Source organism: Bos javanicus, chromosome 15 (assembly GCF_032452875.1).
Source record: "Bos javanicus breed banteng chromosome 15, ARS-OSU_banteng_1.0, whole genome shotgun sequence".
Taxonomy (NCBI): Eukaryota; Metazoa; Chordata; class Mammalia; order Artiodactyla; family Bovidae; genus Bos; species Bos javanicus.
The window spans coordinates 29,711,053-29,726,643 of NC_083882.1; the positions used below are offsets into that span (position 1 = coordinate 29,711,053).

The window sequence follows — 15,591 nt, forward strand, 5'->3', positions numbered from 1 at the left end:
ACTTGTCTGACTTGTTCAAGTGTTATAGAAAAACACAAGCTTCATGGTCATTTCTTATTCAACTGCTTAGACACGTAAATAATTTACTACAGTGACTTTCCTTTGGTGAAACATGGCTTCATCACAACCAATGAACCACCAAATGAACTGTTCTACATATGATGAAACAGTAGCAACACGTTCCTGTGTCAGGATAACAGAAGGGTTAGCATTACATTCAAACTTAGCTGAGCCTCTCAATACCTCTGATTCCTTGGACCTCTCAACCTCTTTGCTGCTATTTATTTGTAAGATGAGACTGTTACCTTAAAAATGATTATTATCTAAAAATACCTCAAATATTATCTAAAAATACCTGGTCCAAATGATGTCAGAGGAAAAATAAAACAATTTTGTTTTCATGAAGAAAAATTACATGCATGAATCTCAACTAAGTTCAAAATGTTACCGATGTTTTGGTGGTAGTATTATAGGTAATTTTGTTATTCAACTTTTACCTTCTAAATTTGCCATAATAAACATGCATTATTTATATTCAAGGAATAAACATACTTTCTTTTGGCCATCCGATGTGGCATGTGGAACTTGCCCAACTAGACACTGAACCTGTGCCCCCTGCGCGGGAAGCACAGAATCTTAACCACTGGACTATCAGGGAAGTCCTAGAAATAAACACATTAAAAAAAAAAAATCACAGCACAAAAACTATAGAAAAGAATATTTTATTGAAACAGTTTCTCAATTAACAATGGAGCAAAGTACAATTTGACTCAAATCTGTCCAACCAGCCTCAACTGCTAGTGAAACAATTCAAACATATAGGACAGGATAGGAACCTTAGGGCACATTTCTGCCAATGTGGCAAAAAAAAAAAAAAGAGAAAAAGAAAAGACAAGAGACAGATACAACCAGGCTCCCCTATGCCCTGGGAGTGGGGGTGGCAGCCCTGGCTCCTGCTACAGATAGGACCCTGGGGGGTGGGCTGCCCGACATCCACGTGGTGGGTCAAGGGCCCCCATCACAGCAGAGCAATGCACTACAGAAAGGCCAGCCTGTACCCTCTTCCTTTGCCCACAAGGCCTGCCTCCAAGACAGCAAGATGGCAGTTCTACATTCATGCCAGTCTCTCCTGCCCCCAGGGTCTTGGGACAAGGGGCTCACAGTAGAAAGCACATTTTGGTCAGCCCAGGGGGCCAGGGAGTGAGGGAAAGGCTCTGTCTGAGAGGGCAGAACAACAGGGAGAGAAGGGGGGCAGAAGTCCAAGGGCCATGGAGTACCAGGCAACTGGGAAGATGCAGATTTCAACAGCTGCTTGCAGAATGCTGGCACCCTGCGCCAGCTACTCACACGCCTTTCCTGGCCCAGAGTCCACAGGTGGGGAGCTACAGTGCTCTCACACATCTCACTCCCTCGAGAGGCAGCTGGATTCTCTTCACTTTCTCCCTGCCTACTCTGGCCACTGGGGTTGTACGTGTGGGTGGGGGTCGATCTCGAGTGACTTAGGCAGTCCAAATGGATGGGGTCTGGCCAAGAGGCAGAGGACTGTCCAACTTGCAAGAGAAAGGCAAGGAGACCCACAGTGGGGAGGCATGAGAATGGGGATTTTTAGGGGAAAAAACCTTGGAGGAGGCAAAAGTACAGACAGGAGCTCAGAAACCAAACCTGGAAAGCAAGGTTCTGCATACACTGGCCTGTGTGGCATAGATCTCATGGTGGAAAAGGGAGGGAAGGACAACCAGAAGAGCCTGGAGACCCTCTAACAACCCAGGACACCCTTCCCACTACCAGGCCTGTCAGCCAACCACTGATGGCCGCACTCTCACCTACCCACAGGCGAAGAATGAAGACAGAATAGTGATTTTTCCCAAACTAGGACCTGGATGGTAGGGAATCAGCAGGTGGGGTTGGGGAACAAAACGATTTCAGTTTGAACCACAGAACTATTCCAGAAGGAACCAGTAAGCCGTCCCTTCCTTCCCCTTCTCCGCACCTCCAGTCGCAGGTGAGAGAAGAGGAACTGAAGCCTCTGGGGAGGCGGGGAACCAACCCTCCCCCAGTCCTTGGTGCTTAATAAATAGAGGTGGTGAGAGAAGGGGGCAGGGACGAGTGGGGAACTGGGAGGTTATAGTTCATCATTCTTCAAAGTTCGCTTCTGTCCTGTCGGCTGTTCGGGATGTTCCTTCTGTTCGGATTCTGGGAGGAATTGGGGGAAGAGAGAACAGGATGGAGGAAGGTGAGACAGAGGGAACAGGCCCAGCTCAGGGAAGGCACTGCCCTCCAGCACAGCCCGCCACCTCCACCCTCACCTGCTGCGGGACCCCCTAATTCCAGAGGCTCAGAGTCTGCTGCTTCAGGTCCTGCTTTGTGGAAAGAACAGGTTAGTGTCTGCAAGAAGGAGGAAGGGGCTAACGCAGGGGTTAGCAAACTTTTCCCAATAAGAGCCAGACAGTAAATGTCAGTATTTTAGGATCTATGGGCCACACTTGGTCTATTCTGTTTTTGGAAATAACCATCTACAAGATGTAAAGGCCATTCAAAGCTCCAGGGCTGTCCAGAGAGAGGCTGTCCTGCTAGTCTGCTGACCCCTCGGGGCTAAGTGATGTCCATGTTCCCCATCCGCTTCCCCAGCTCACCAGTCTCTTTCTCAGGTTCTGGGATGGGCTTCGTGTCTTCAGTCTGGCCTGGAGGGAAACCAGGAGAAAAGGTAGTCCCCGGAGGGAAGGGAAAGCTTCCTCCTGCCCAGTGATGCCTGAACCAGTCCCCTGGCCTCACCTGGTGGAGGGATGACCTTCTCACTCTGGTCACTGGTGCTGGCATTGAGGGGAGCCTCTGCCCGGGTCCCATTCTTGTCCCGGGGCCGGGGCCGGGGCTTGGCGAACTTGGCCTTATTGAGCAGATACTGCACCTCGCGGTCCAGGGCCGCCATCTTGGCCTCGATGTCTTTCGAGAGCAACACGGGCTTCTCTGTGGTGGGAAGCTTGGCCTGCTCGGCCACGGTTGTGTTCTTCCAGGCCTGTGGGCGAGGTCAGGACAGGCTTGGAGCCAGCAGATGCCTCTGTCCCAGATGAAACACACCCCAACCAACCTCTGGCTCTTCCCCTCAGACCTCAAATCACTGCCCATCACTGTCAGCCCCCGAAGCAAACAGATACCTCAGGATGGCATTTGAGGCTCTCCACAAGGGAGTGCCAAACTGCCTATTTCTGGTTTCCATCCTATTTCTATGGACTAACCACAGTTGAACCTCTTATTTTTCTCCTTATTTCAACCGCTTTGGTGCTCTGGTTCAAAAAACAGCCCCCACATCCAGAACAGCTTCTGCATCTCACGACAGGTCATTCTGAGCTCCCCAAACCCTGCCCCAATTTCTGCATGCAGTTCAAGCCCCAGCTCCTCAGAGCAGCTCTCTCTGATCCCGCAGGGATGGGCTCCACTACCCCTCTAATCGACGACTCATGCCTATGACCCTGGTCTGGGACTGATCAGACGTGATCCCAAATGCAGCCATCTTTTGCCTTTCCAATGAGCTGCCAAGCCAGGAGGCAATGACTGCTGAGTCTCCATTTCTCCGCATCTCCCCTGCTGCCAAGGATGGCCCACCTTGCCAGCTAAGTCTCCAATTAAGTATTTATATGGGGATTACCCAGGTCTCATTGATGATTTTCTCTAACGTTGTCATCTCCACTTCAGTGAAGATCTGGTCCATCTCTGGGATGAGCCGGGCCCCCCTGCAGTCAGAGAGGAGACCGTCAGCCCAGGAAGGACAGGGGTGGGACTGAGTGGGGAAGAAGAGCAGAGGGGCTGCTCACTTGAGGAACATGCTGGAATGATTGAGGAGATTATCCAGGGCAGACAGCCGTTCGGGCCACTTCTTGCGCTCTTCCACCCGAAAAAACAGCCCGTGGCACAGCTTCCGTAGTTCAGCCAACTTCTCCTTCAACATCTGACGGACGTGGGGGTGGGAGAGGGCAGAGGGGTTAGGGGACGACAGCCTTGCATCCTTCTTTATGACCTCACACCCCAGCTCTCTTTCCTTTCCCCGTCCTGCCCACCACATCCTGGGAGCCCTCTCACCGCTGTGGTGGCCCCAAAGCCCTCATCCTCCAGCCAAGTGGACGTGGCACTGAGCTTCCCAGAGATGTCCTCACGCTGCTCCTCGGTCGACACTTCCTGGTACTCGGGCTGGTACAGCTTGTCCTGGGGAGGTGCACCAGAGCGCGAGTGTGCAGCAGGCCCTCGGGGCAAGGCTCTTGGGGCAGGACCCTCCTCCCCGACCCCGTCCCTTGTCCTGAGGCAGGCCTGTGTCCCAGCCCACCAACCTGGGTCTCAAAGATGAAGGCTTCCAAGCTGTTGGCTGCTTTCTCCCGTTCCTGCTTCTGCAGGTCCCGGAGTGTCAGGTCCTGGAGTCTGTGGCCGAGGGGCAGCAGGAGTGAGGGGTGCTGCTCCATAGCCTGCGCCCACCCTCCGCACACTTGCAGCCTTTACTCACTTCTGGGCCGAGCGGGCCAGCTGGTCCTCGGGCAAGTCAGGCAGGTCCAGGACGACCAGCTCCACTCCGATCTCCTCCACCATCCTCTGCTTCCGGGCTGGTTTCTGCTTCTTTTCTTCCTCCGGGGCTGGAGGGGCACCCTCAGACCCCGCCTCTCCCTTCTCGCTTGGCTTCTGTGGGGAAGAGACGAGGGTGTGAGGGAAAGCATGATCAGCCCTCCTGTCCTCCACAGGTGGGGATGGCTCTGGGGACAGGAAGCACGGCAGGTGCCTGTCCCGTCAGCCTCGGGGTCCAGGCCGACTTCACTCTGCCGAGAGCTCACCTGGGCCTCGGGCTTGTCCCCGCCGTCTTTCTCTGCAGCCTTTTCTCCTTCAGGGGCTGCAGCCCCCTTAGCCTCAGGGGGTGGGGGCGAAGAGGTGTCCTCCGCTGGGGCCTCAGCTTCCTCCTTGAGCTCTGCTTGCTCTCCAGGCTCGTCCTTGCTCCCCTCAGCAGGCCCTTCCTCCTCCTCCTGGAAACAGACAGACACACCCTCTGAGGAGTCACCAGCAGGGCCCATGGATCAGGACTGGCTCTGCTTTGAAGGGCTCACTGCCTATGACATAGCTTGAGGGAGACAGAGGACCACTGTGTGGAAATGGGCAATGGGCGTCTGGACTGAGGCAGTCTAGCTGGACAAAGGAAAAGTGTCTGGAGGTGACGGTGAGCCTTGGGATGGCTTAGAGTCCAGAGAAGGGTTTGGTGAACCCAGCTCGGGCTAAGGGGAAAGAAAGAAAAGATTCAGTCGTGTCCAACTCTTTGCGACCCCATGGACTGTAGAAACCAGGCTCCTCTGTCCATGTAATTCTTCAGGCAAGAATACTAGAGTGGGTTGCCATTCCCTTCTCCACAGGCTAAGAGGAGGCGGGGCCTATCATATCCTGAGAAGCTGGGATCAACACCCCAACCCCCAGTCTCTGCTGCTGCTGCCTGGTCCCATGCACCGTCCTCCACGCTCCCCTGGCTCCACCCTGGCCTTACCTGGACTGTGTCAGTACCATTTTCTTTAGTATCTGGTGTGCTGCCACCTCCAAACAGGCTGGAGATGGTGTTGCCAAGTTCTAGAAAGAGGAAAACCCAAAGACTTAAAGAGCGCCACAGAAGTGACTCCACCCCCAACCCTAAGGGGAAGGCCTGCCCACCTCCCTGGAAGGCACACAAGGACACTCTCTCACACACGTGCACACACTCATCTTACTGGTCAGAGTAGATTCCTCTTCTGGGCTGTCCTCCACCAGCGTCTCAAACACAGACTCCACCTGACAACATGGATCCGAGGTGAAGACAAGCACATGCTAACCCACCTTTTCTCCACAAACATCCTGCCTGGCGGGTCACTGTTTAGGCACAATCATGTGACTTCCAGCTGTGCTAGCCTGTCCTCTCCCCTGCCTCCTCCAAGGGCTTCTGGATGGAGTCTCCTCCACCCCTGGTTGATTACAAGCCCTTTGAGAGGGGACTGGAGCTTCCCCCTCCTCACCCTCACACTCCTCCACTCAACAGAATGGGCCACGGTTGTCCACAGTATGTTCTAAAAGATACAAATTCCATGAACTGTTGTTAATAAGCAGGTTTCTCAGCCATCCTAGACCCTGAAAATTACAATGTCAGTGAGCATTCACAGGCTCTGAGATGGCCCACACCAGATCCCTTGTTTAGCTCAAGATTTATCCAACTCCCAGACCCACTTTATTGACCATGTTTGAACACTACAAGGAACCGCTGTTGAAGAGGCTGGTGGTGCCTGGGCCCCGCCTGGCACAGGGGGGCTCCTGCTCTCACCCTGTCCAGGCTGAGCACACCACTCTCGTCCAGGTTGAAGTGAGCCTTGATGCCCTTGGACTCATAGTCGGGATACTTCTTGAAGCTCTCTCCCACACCTTTTAGCTTCACTGTGGTCAGATTCTGGGAGCCAAATACCCTGGGTGGGGAGGAGAAACCCATTCAGGGGAGCCTGCAAGCCTGCCTCCAAGCTCTAGTCTACACAGCCTCTGGGTATGAGACATGGGGCCCTCCCCGAGGACACCCTCAAGATGGAAGCAAACCCAAGCCCAAGCCCACAGGCTGCTTCCCCTGTGTCACCCGCAGACCCCATCCCTCCCTCCCTGGAGTCCCCATCTGGCCCCACCCCCTCACCGAAGATCCTCAGGCCCCAGGAAGCCCAGGTCACCATAGTTGATGTGGAAGTTGAAGTCATGGCTGTAGCGGTTAAAGGTGATGACTTTGCGTTGAGGGTAGGGTCCCATGCGGGAGAAGAGGACGCGCTTATTGTGCTTCAGGCTGCGGACCCCAGTCTCCTCCTCCACCTCCCTCGTGAACTCCACCTACATGGCAGGAGAAGGGAGGCCCGGTGGAGAAGCACAGCAGGGTCTGGGCTGGGGAATGCCGATGGCAGGAAGTCAGAGGGATAGGCTTGAGCAGACAGTGGAGATGACCCTGGGAGAGGTATAGGGAGCCTTCCACCCAGCACAAAGGCTTACTCACCAGGATGGGGTAGATCACTGCATCCCGGACGACAAAAGGCTTCACCTTGAAGGCTTTGCTGAGCGCGGCCGCCTGGTACACAGCCCCCATAGCGGCGGCTTCGTCGGCATTGATGTTCTTCCCCAGCTCCTCCCTGTGAACATCCCAAGGCTCAGGACCATCCATCTGCAGCCTGGCCTGGCCCCCTCCCCTCAGCCCTCCTGCTGCTCAGGCCCCACACTCACTTGCCCACAGCCTTCAGCAGCACCTCCTGCACTTTGGGGACACGAGTGGCCCCGCCCACCAGGATCACCTGCTCAATCTCATCCTGTAGGGGGAGAAAGCGGGGGATGGGTCGGCTCCAAGGTCACCCTCCTCCTCAGCACAGACTCTTCTCTGACTTCTTCCCTCCTCCCTGCCACCTCTTCACTTTCCATCCCGTCTGCCTCCCCGCCACACCCACCCCGATGACCCTGCCTCACCAGTTTCATCTCTGCACTCTGCAGCGCCTGCTGCACGGGCCCAGGGACCCGCTCAAACAAGTCTGCACACAACTCTTCAAACTCCGCTCGAGTCACCTTTGCCTTGAAATCCACATCGTCCATCAGGCCCTCGATCTGGGAAAGGAACAGGAAGGTCAGAGCACTCACCCAGGTCCTGCTCTCTGGGTTGGTGGGTCAGATACCAAGGGGACAGGATACTGGGAGGCAGGCAGGAAGCATGGGAACAAGTGATGGGCCACCCCGAAATCGAGCTCAGGGTGGTGGGGTCCTCCATCCTCTGGTGGGGGGCGGGAAATCTTTGCCCTCAAGCAGCCACGTGTGAGCACCTGGGCCATGTGATCAGCATTGGCGCTCAGAACGGTCTTCAGTCGATTGGCCTCACGCAGCAGCTTGGCCATGGCACGAGGGTTCTCTCGCACGTCCTTTGCTCTCTGACCCTTGCGCTGCTCATTGAAAAGCCTGGCCAGGTGCTCACGCAGGCGGAGCTCCATCTCCAGGCCCCCCAGGGTACGGTCAAACCTGTGCAGGAAAGGGAAGAGGGACAAGTGTGAGGAACACACGGGGTCCCTTCATCCACACAGGAACCTGGCTCTCACCCACACGGCTAACACCTCTCAGCCATAGTCCATCTGGCCATTTATTCAACTGTAATTACTATGCATCAAATTATGTATTTGTCTCTGGAAATACAATTGTAAGAAGGAAAAAAAAAAGACAGGGTCCCTGCTATCAAACAGTTTATAATCAAGCAATTAACCACACTGTGAAATTTTAGCAATCCTCTGTGTTATAACAGAGAGACAGATAATGCCACTAGAACATAGATAAGTGAAATTTCAGCTATTTAGAGATGTCTGGGAAAGTTCTGTGAAGAAGTGATGCTGGAGCTGAAACTTGAAGATGAGCTGGAGTTAATGAGGTGAAGAAGAGAGTAAAGAACATTCTAGGCAAAGGGTGAGGTGTGAGAGAACAAGAGTGTGTAAGTTCAATGGAGGGCAAAGATGGCTGGAGTTCAGGGTCAGAGCCAAGCTGGAGTTGTCATACAGGTGGCTTTATAAGCCAAGACAAAGGTGTAGAGCCACTGAAGGGTTTCTAAAGAAATGAGATACAGACAGGTTTGAAAAGAACCCTCTAGCTGAATGTGGAGAAAGAACTGGAGGGAGGCCACACTGGCAGCAGTGAGATATGCTATTCTGCAGGTGAGAGGTGACAGCAGTTCAGACTAATACGGAAGCCGTAAAGGTGGACAGAAAAGAATGGGTTCATGAAATAACATAACATCAGCAACAAGGAAAGCAAAGATGCCAAGAACAAAGAAATAGTTGAAGCTAACACTCCTCATAGGGCCTATGGCCTTATGGATTTCCTCAGAAGCAGCTTGGGACATTCATTGCCCTCAACCTTCCCAAACTGTCTCCCCGCATCTCCATCTACCTCGTGCTCTTTGGGAGAGGTATCCTACAAAGACTGATGCTTTAGCCAGGAGAGTATTCCTGCAGGGAGCAGGAAAGAGAGGCAGCTGACCCTCCAAGAAGAAACCCGGACCCAACGGCAGCTCAGCAAGCAGCCCTCCTCGCAGCACCCACTTACCCCACACCCCGGATCTGCAGCTGTGGCTGGATCCCCGCATCCTTAGTCTTCACTGTCTGGTAGGTCACGATGGTGCACACAGTGCTGCCTGAGCCCATGTCATAGAACATGATATTCTGCAGAGACATCGAGGCCACTGTCACAGGAACCTAATACAACTCCAGGGTGCCTGCCTGCCTGCCTCCAAAGGGCTGCACCGACTCGAATGAAAGCCAAACAGCTCAGCAAAAGGAGCTGAGAGGGGGCTGTTGCCGCATTTGTCAAGAGCCAGCATGCAAATAAGATGCAAAACAAGCCAAGTGGCTTCCATCATCAGACTCAGCCACCCTGCCAGGCCGGTCGGCAGCTCCCCCCCGGCTCACCTGGGCAGTGCTGTTGATATCTTTCCTGCGGAAGACACCATAGCTGAGGGCTGTGGCGGTGTTGTCATTGATGAGCTGCAGCACCTTGAGGCCAGCCATTCGCGCAGCCTGCAGCACGGCTCGGCGCTCAGCCTGGTTGAAGAAGGCTGGCACAGTGATCACTGCATCCTTGATGGGCTGCTCTACAGAGGAAAACAGAACAGGGTTCCCACCAGCTCCACACCTTAGATGGGGGTTTCTCAGTCTCAGCACAGCTGACATTCTGGGCTAGATAATACTTTTTTTTTCTTGGCCGCACCACATGGCACATGGGATCTTCATTCCCCAACCAGGGATTGAATCTGTGCGCCTGCAGTGGAAGCTCAGGGTCTTAACCACTAAACCACCAGGAAAGTCCCTGGGCCAGATAATTCTTTGTTTTGGGCGGCAGAGGTGTGCAGTCTAGGACGTTTGGCAGCACCCGTGGCTTCTACTCAGTAGATGGCAGTGGCTGCAGCTCCCCAGTTGTGACAACCAAAAATGTCATCAGATGTTACTAAATGTTCCTGGGGACTCAGACCTGCCTTCATTTGAGTCTCCAGGGAAGGTGGCTTCCACTGGCCCCACCTTGGCCACCCACCTGCAAAATCTTCAGCCAGAGACCGGGAGTAGTTGAGAAGCATGCTGAGGACCTCCTCTGGCGAGAACTGCAGCTGCCTGGGGGAGGGGAGATGGTTAGCGGCGAGGAAAGCCCGGCATCCACACAAGGACAGTGGTGAACACATGTTGACGGGGATCCCACCAGGCCCCGTGAGCCCACCTTCCCCAGCAGGGCACTCACGGGCTGATTTGGAAGTACACAGTCTGCCTCTGCGGGTCGAAGCCCAGCTCATGCTCGGGGAAACGAGCTTTGTAAAGGGCTACATGGGGGTTATTCTCCTGCTTCCCCAGGAGGTGCTGGAAGTAACGCAGCGTTGCCTTTGGGTTCTTGATGGCCTGAGAAGAGGTAAAGAAAGAGCAGAGTGTTAAGATTCCCAAACCTGCCTTCACCTACCTACCTCGGAGATCGATCAGGGAGCAGACTCTGGAGTCTGCCATCGCCTCTCCTCTGCCCACTGCTTTGGGAAGGGGGTAGGCTGTGAGCTCACCATGCTGGCTGCACTGTCGCCAAAGAATCGTTCATTTTCTTTCAGGGTCACAGTCACTGGGGTTTTCCTCCGGGACTCCCTGAGGAAAAGACACACTGGGGCCATGTGCCTATGGCACGGCGTGTTCTCAGGAGCCTTAACACCCCCATGTACATACAACACCCCACAATCATGCAGACACAAAGTGTGTTGAGGCCACTACCAAGAACACACTTGGGCCTGGGGTGCGGACCCTCTTTTCCCCACCCGACCCTGGGGCCGCCCTCACTTGTTCAAGACAATCTCCATGGGTACTCCAGGTTTGACGATGGCCACCTTCATAGACTCGCTGCCCAGGTCCACAGACATCACTGCCAGTGTGTCTGAAGGGGAAACAGATCTGTCAATTAGCCCCTCTTTCCCCGCCTTCTACCGCTTTCCATGGAGAAGGTAAGACAGCAGCAGACAAAACAAAAACGTCTGGGTCTGGCAACCTAAGAGCGGAAAGGTTTCCCATTCACCAGTCTCATTACCCCTGCCCGCCACATATCATCCATCATTCACTCATTTATATTTCTTTTGACGCCTCTGCTGGGGTACATACCACTCAGTGCCAACAGGTCTGCCAAGAGCACAGTCATCAAGGCCCAACAGGCTAGCCTCCTCAGCCTCTGCCTTCTGACTGTGGCTGCCATTGTGTCCTTAGGAGAGGAGAAAAACAACACTTGTAACTGGATGCCCTGAGTGAAGGAGGCAGAACCTCATCCAGAACACAGAAGCTTTAAAATTCATACCTACTCCATCCTCATCCAAGGCAGGACAGGGTACATCCCCCCCCTTCCCTTATAATGAGAACCAAGCACTCTCACCATCTTCAGAAGTGACCACGGGAAGGCCCAGGTGAACCACCGGGGATCCAAGCCTTTGGCCACCACATCCCGAAACAGTGATGGTAACAGGCCAGGAGGAAGGAGACCAAGGCCTTCCGCCCACTGTACAGGCAGCTCGACGGGCGCACCCCAGCACTGTCCCTGCTGTCATACACCTGGGGTGCCGCCAGGGATCCCCGCTCAGGATTAGACTACCTCCCTACACCTGGAGCTCCCCCACTGGCGGGGAAAGCCTGGCCGGGCCTGAACGGGAACCGAGAGAGGGTGACGCTGGAGGAGGCAGGGATGGAAGAAGGGCACGTCTCGTCCTCAGCATCCCTTCGGGTTGTCCCGCCCGCTCCCCTTCTCCATCCCATCCCGGCCCCGCTGTCTACACACAGCCACTGTGCCTGGAACGATAAGGTTCCGCGCCGAGAAGGCAGCCAGTATTCCGAATTCACCTAAGCCTTACCGGCCAAAGGCGGCGGCTCCTACTCCCGGAAACGGGTCCCAGCCCACCTCTAAGGCATGAGAGCACCCCAGGGACCGAGCTGCGGGGCCAAGCATACCGGCGTCCGCGCGGCCCTCACTCCCGCTACTGACCCGCCCCCGGAGCTAGCACGTTGCCTCCTCTTAGGGGTGGCCGGTTCCCATCGCCATCCCCACCCCTGCTACCTCTTGCCTCCGCTCCCGTGGCCCCAGCTCTGGGACAAACGCAGCTCCGAACAAACCCACGAGGCCAGCAGCGCGCCCCCCAAATCCGCGCCCTCCACAACTCCCCTCTGCTTGCAAACTGTTACATTAGCCACCAACCTCTCCGCGGCGTCTCGCGCACCAGCCGGCCCCGGACGCGGCGTGCGCTCATTGGAGCCTCCGCTGCCCGGCCCTGCGCCGCGGGCCTGGCCCCGCCCCCCACCGCCGCGGCGCGCGTCCCCATTGGGCCACGTTCTAAGCCCACCCCCTCCTCCGTCTCCGGCCGCCGCCGCGAAGGCGAAGGAGAGGCCAGTCCATCAGTTGGAGGAAAACCGCCGATGCCCGCCTCCGATTGGTCCACGTCACGCGCGGCCCAGCGTCCATCCCGGTGCGCTCACGGGACCTTTCCGGCCGCGGCGCTGAAGGTCTGATTCGGTGCCTGGAGCGAGTCGGCAAACGGGCGGCCCAGCACTCGGGCCTCTTCTGGTCATCTGGGATCCCCGTCCGAGGAGCAGGCATCCTTGCATCCCCGAGGCAGCCACGCGGAAGAGGTGCTAGCTTGCTGGTCGGTATTGAACTGCCCTAGGCTTTGGCTGGAAATCAGAGAATGACTTCTTAGTCCACCTCAACCCCCGCTTGCTTTCTTTGCGGAAACTAAAGCCACCAAGAGAGATGTTCGCTGATGAGTCGGAGATAACGCTTGTATTAGTGGCAGAAGTTGGCCTGGACTCTTTACTCCAGTTTGAGAAAGAACATGCCGAACTGCAAATCCTTGACACAAAAGCCGCTTTTGTGAGGCTCTAATTGGTTAAGCACAGATGCATCACCTCCTGTTTCTCTTCCATTATGCCTGTTTACTTTCTGAATTAAAGCACCTCGGAAAGGTTTCTGGTGCTCTTAACTCCCCTCTCTGTACTTCACAAGCCCATAGAAATCTGCATGGTCGTGAGAGCACACTTTCTTTTTCCAGTTTTACTGACATCAGCGCACTTTTCTTAAATATGGTATCACTGCTTCCTCTCATGAAATCGTTGCCTAGCCTCCCTTTACAGAAGGTTCTTGTGAAGGCCCTGGCTATGATAGCCCAGGAAATCTTATCTGGTCCTTTCCCTACAGTTTTTTATAATGCTTAGGGCTGTTACAGAATCCAAGCTTTGTCTACTAGCCAATAGTTGGACGACAAACTGATTCAGGCAAACACTAGGCTTTATTCGGAAAACCTGGCTACCAAGAAGATGGCAGGCTTGCACCCTAGAGTACCATCTGATTGGGGTCTGAATGTCAGTTTCTTTTATAGAACAGAGAGGAGGAGGTGGTGTGGAAGTAAAGTAAAAAGGCCATAAATCCTGCAAAATAGGCATCAGGGAAGGGATGTGTTAATTTTTTCTTTCCTGTAACCATTCACAGGTGGGCAGGGTCAGATGTATCAGTAGGAACTGAATAAAGGCACTTTAACATTCAGGCAGGGGGGCAGGTTCCCCTAGCCAGGTCATTATATATTTGTACAGTTGTAGACAGCATCCTTTTAGTGACTAAGTGACGAAACGCAAAGGTTAAAGTAAACAGATCCAGCTGGGTTCAGATTTGAGTCTGGTGTCTATGCTTAGAAGATCAACCTACTGGCAGTATCAAGGAGAGGTCTGTTTTCCTTCCTTTTAAGAATAGTTCAGTCTTCAGGTAGTAGAGAAATTGGTAGAAATAGAAATTCGCTTGAAACTAACACAGTTTAATTACACAAATAATATACAAATGTAATCTTGTAAAAAGTTCTAATATGCCAGATAAAGTTAAATCTCTTTGATAATATCCACAATCTCTAGAGTTATCTGCTGTTATTAGATGTGTAACATTCTAGGCCTTTTCCTCTATTTACATACATGTATGCATCTTGAAACATGTAGCTGCTGTCTTTTTTAAATGGTAAAATGTTATACAATTAGCTTGTTTGCAACTTGCTTTTTTTTTCCTTGGGTTAAAATAAATCATGGTGTATTTTCCATACCAGCGTACAGATTCACCTTGTTTACTGCTATTGAACATTCCATAGCATGGGAGTTGTTTAATCATACTGATGAACATAGAAGTTGTCATTTCAATGCCACAGAGAAAGATTTTGCTTATTTTCTAAGCCCATTGTGGTGCGCAGGCTTAGTTGCCCAGTGGCACGTGGGATTTAGTTCCCCAACCAGGGACTGAACCTGTGTCCCCTGCACTGGAAGGCAGATTCCTAACCACTGGGCCACCAGCAAAGTCCCCAAGATTTTGTTTCTCAATAACTGACTCTACTTTTGACCACCTATTCAGTGGGGTGAAAGTGAAGTCGCTCAGTTGTGTCTGACTCTTTGTGACCCCATGGACTGCAGCCTACCAGGCTCCTCCGTCCATGGGATTTTCCAGGCAACAGTACTGGAATGGGCTGCCATTTCCTTCTCCAATTCAGTAGGGTAGATTCTTTCAAACAGAATATGCACTTTAACATTTATTGGCCCTGTGCTGCATGCAAGCATTGTGCTAGGTGTTGGGATTCCAGAGATGGGGATGACCTTTCCTTCAAAGGTCAATCTGTTGGGAAACAAGTATGTTCACAGTTTTGCACACTTGTTAAAAACCTATTGAATGATTTTCAGTTCAGTTGCTCAGTCGTGTCCAACTCTTTGCAATCCCATGGACGGCAGCACGCCAGGCTTCTCTGTCCATCACCAATTCCCGGAGCTTGCTCAAACTCATGTCCATTGAGTCGGTGATGCCATCCATCTCATCCTCTGTTGTCCCCTTCTCCTGTCTTCAAAGTTTCCCAGCATCAGGGTCTTTTCCAATGAGTCAGTTCTTCGCATCATGTGGCCAAAGTGTTGGAGCTTCAGCTGGAGCATCAGTCTTTCCAGTGAATATTCAGAACAAACTTCCCATAGGATTGACTGGTTGGATCTCTTTGCAGTCCAAGGGACTCTCAAGAGTCTTCTCCAACACCACAGTTCAAAAGCATCAATTCTTCAGCGGTCAGCTTTCTTTTATAGTCCAACTCTCATATCTATCAGAAGAACCATAGCTTTGACTAGACGGACCTTTGTTGGCAGAGTAATGTCTCTGTTTTTTAATATGCTATCTAGGTTGGTCCTAACTTTTCTTCCAAGGAGCAAGCATCTTTTAATTTCATGGCTGCAGTCACCATCTGCAGTGATTTTGGAGCCCCCCAAAATAAAGTCTTATCACTGTTTCCCCATCTATTTGCCATGAAGTAATGAGACCCGATGCCATGATCTTAAGTTTTCTGAATGCTGAGTTTTAAGCCAGTTTTTTCACCCTCATAAAGAGGCTCTTTAGTTCTTTGCTTTCTGCCATAAGGGTGGTGTCATCTGCATATCTGAGTTTATTGATATCTCTCTGGGTGGGCTTCCCTTGTAGCTCAGCTGGTAAAGAATCGACCTACAATGCAGGAGACCTAGGTTCGATCCCTGGGTTGGGAAGATACCCTGGAGAAGG

The 15,591-nt window shown here is 53.0% G+C and overlaps 1 protein-coding gene across 3 annotated transcripts; it reads right to left on the minus strand.

Moving 5' to 3' along the window:
- Nucleotides 1-706: 706 nt before the first annotated feature.
- Nucleotides 707-12,312, minus strand: HYOU1 (hypoxia up-regulated 1). Of its 3 annotated transcripts, none has more exons than XM_061440537.1 (26): nt 12,231-12,312; nt 11,154-11,250; nt 10,839-10,932; nt 10,571-10,649; nt 10,264-10,418; nt 10,063-10,139; nt 9,444-9,625; nt 9,082-9,197; nt 7,818-8,010; nt 7,471-7,605; nt 7,234-7,316; nt 7,010-7,142; nt 6,662-6,849; nt 6,308-6,446; nt 5,724-5,784; nt 5,507-5,586; nt 4,812-4,997; nt 4,490-4,662; nt 4,320-4,407; nt 4,075-4,197; nt 3,810-3,943; nt 3,644-3,728; nt 2,773-3,013; nt 2,634-2,681; nt 2,307-2,357; nt 707-2,193 (listed from the first exon to the last, which is right to left on the minus strand). In XM_061440537.1, exons 2-26 carry the CDS (start codon nt 11,242-11,244, stop codon nt 2,123-2,125), a joined length of 3,006 nt encoding a protein of 1,001 aa, XP_061296521.1. In that variant the 5' UTR covers nt 11,245-11,250; nt 12,231-12,312; the 3' UTR covers nt 707-2,122. The 3 variants fall into 3 exon arrangements, with proteins under 3 accessions (XP_061296521.1, XP_061296519.1, XP_061296520.1); XM_061440535.1 differs by having other exon boundaries at nt 2,307-2,360; XM_061440536.1 differs by lacking the exon at nt 12,231-12,312 and adding an exon at nt 12,093-12,176 and having other exon boundaries at nt 2,307-2,360.
- Between the last annotated feature and the right edge of the window lie 3,279 nt (nt 12,313-15,591).

Coding starts and splice junctions, on each gene's coding strand:
- HYOU1 (XM_061440535.1), bottom strand. CDS start 11,244: ATGGCAGCCACAGTCAGAAGGCAGAGGCTGAGGAGGCTAGCCTGTTGG. Junction 10,419..10,570: donor GCGACAGTGCAGCCAGCATG/GTGAGCTCACAG, acceptor ACCTCTTCTCAG/GCCATCAAGAACCCAAAGGC. Junction 4,663..4,811: donor GGGACAAGCCCGAGGCCCAG/GTGAGCTCTCGG, acceptor TCTTCCCCACAG/AAGCCAAGCGAGAAGGGAGA.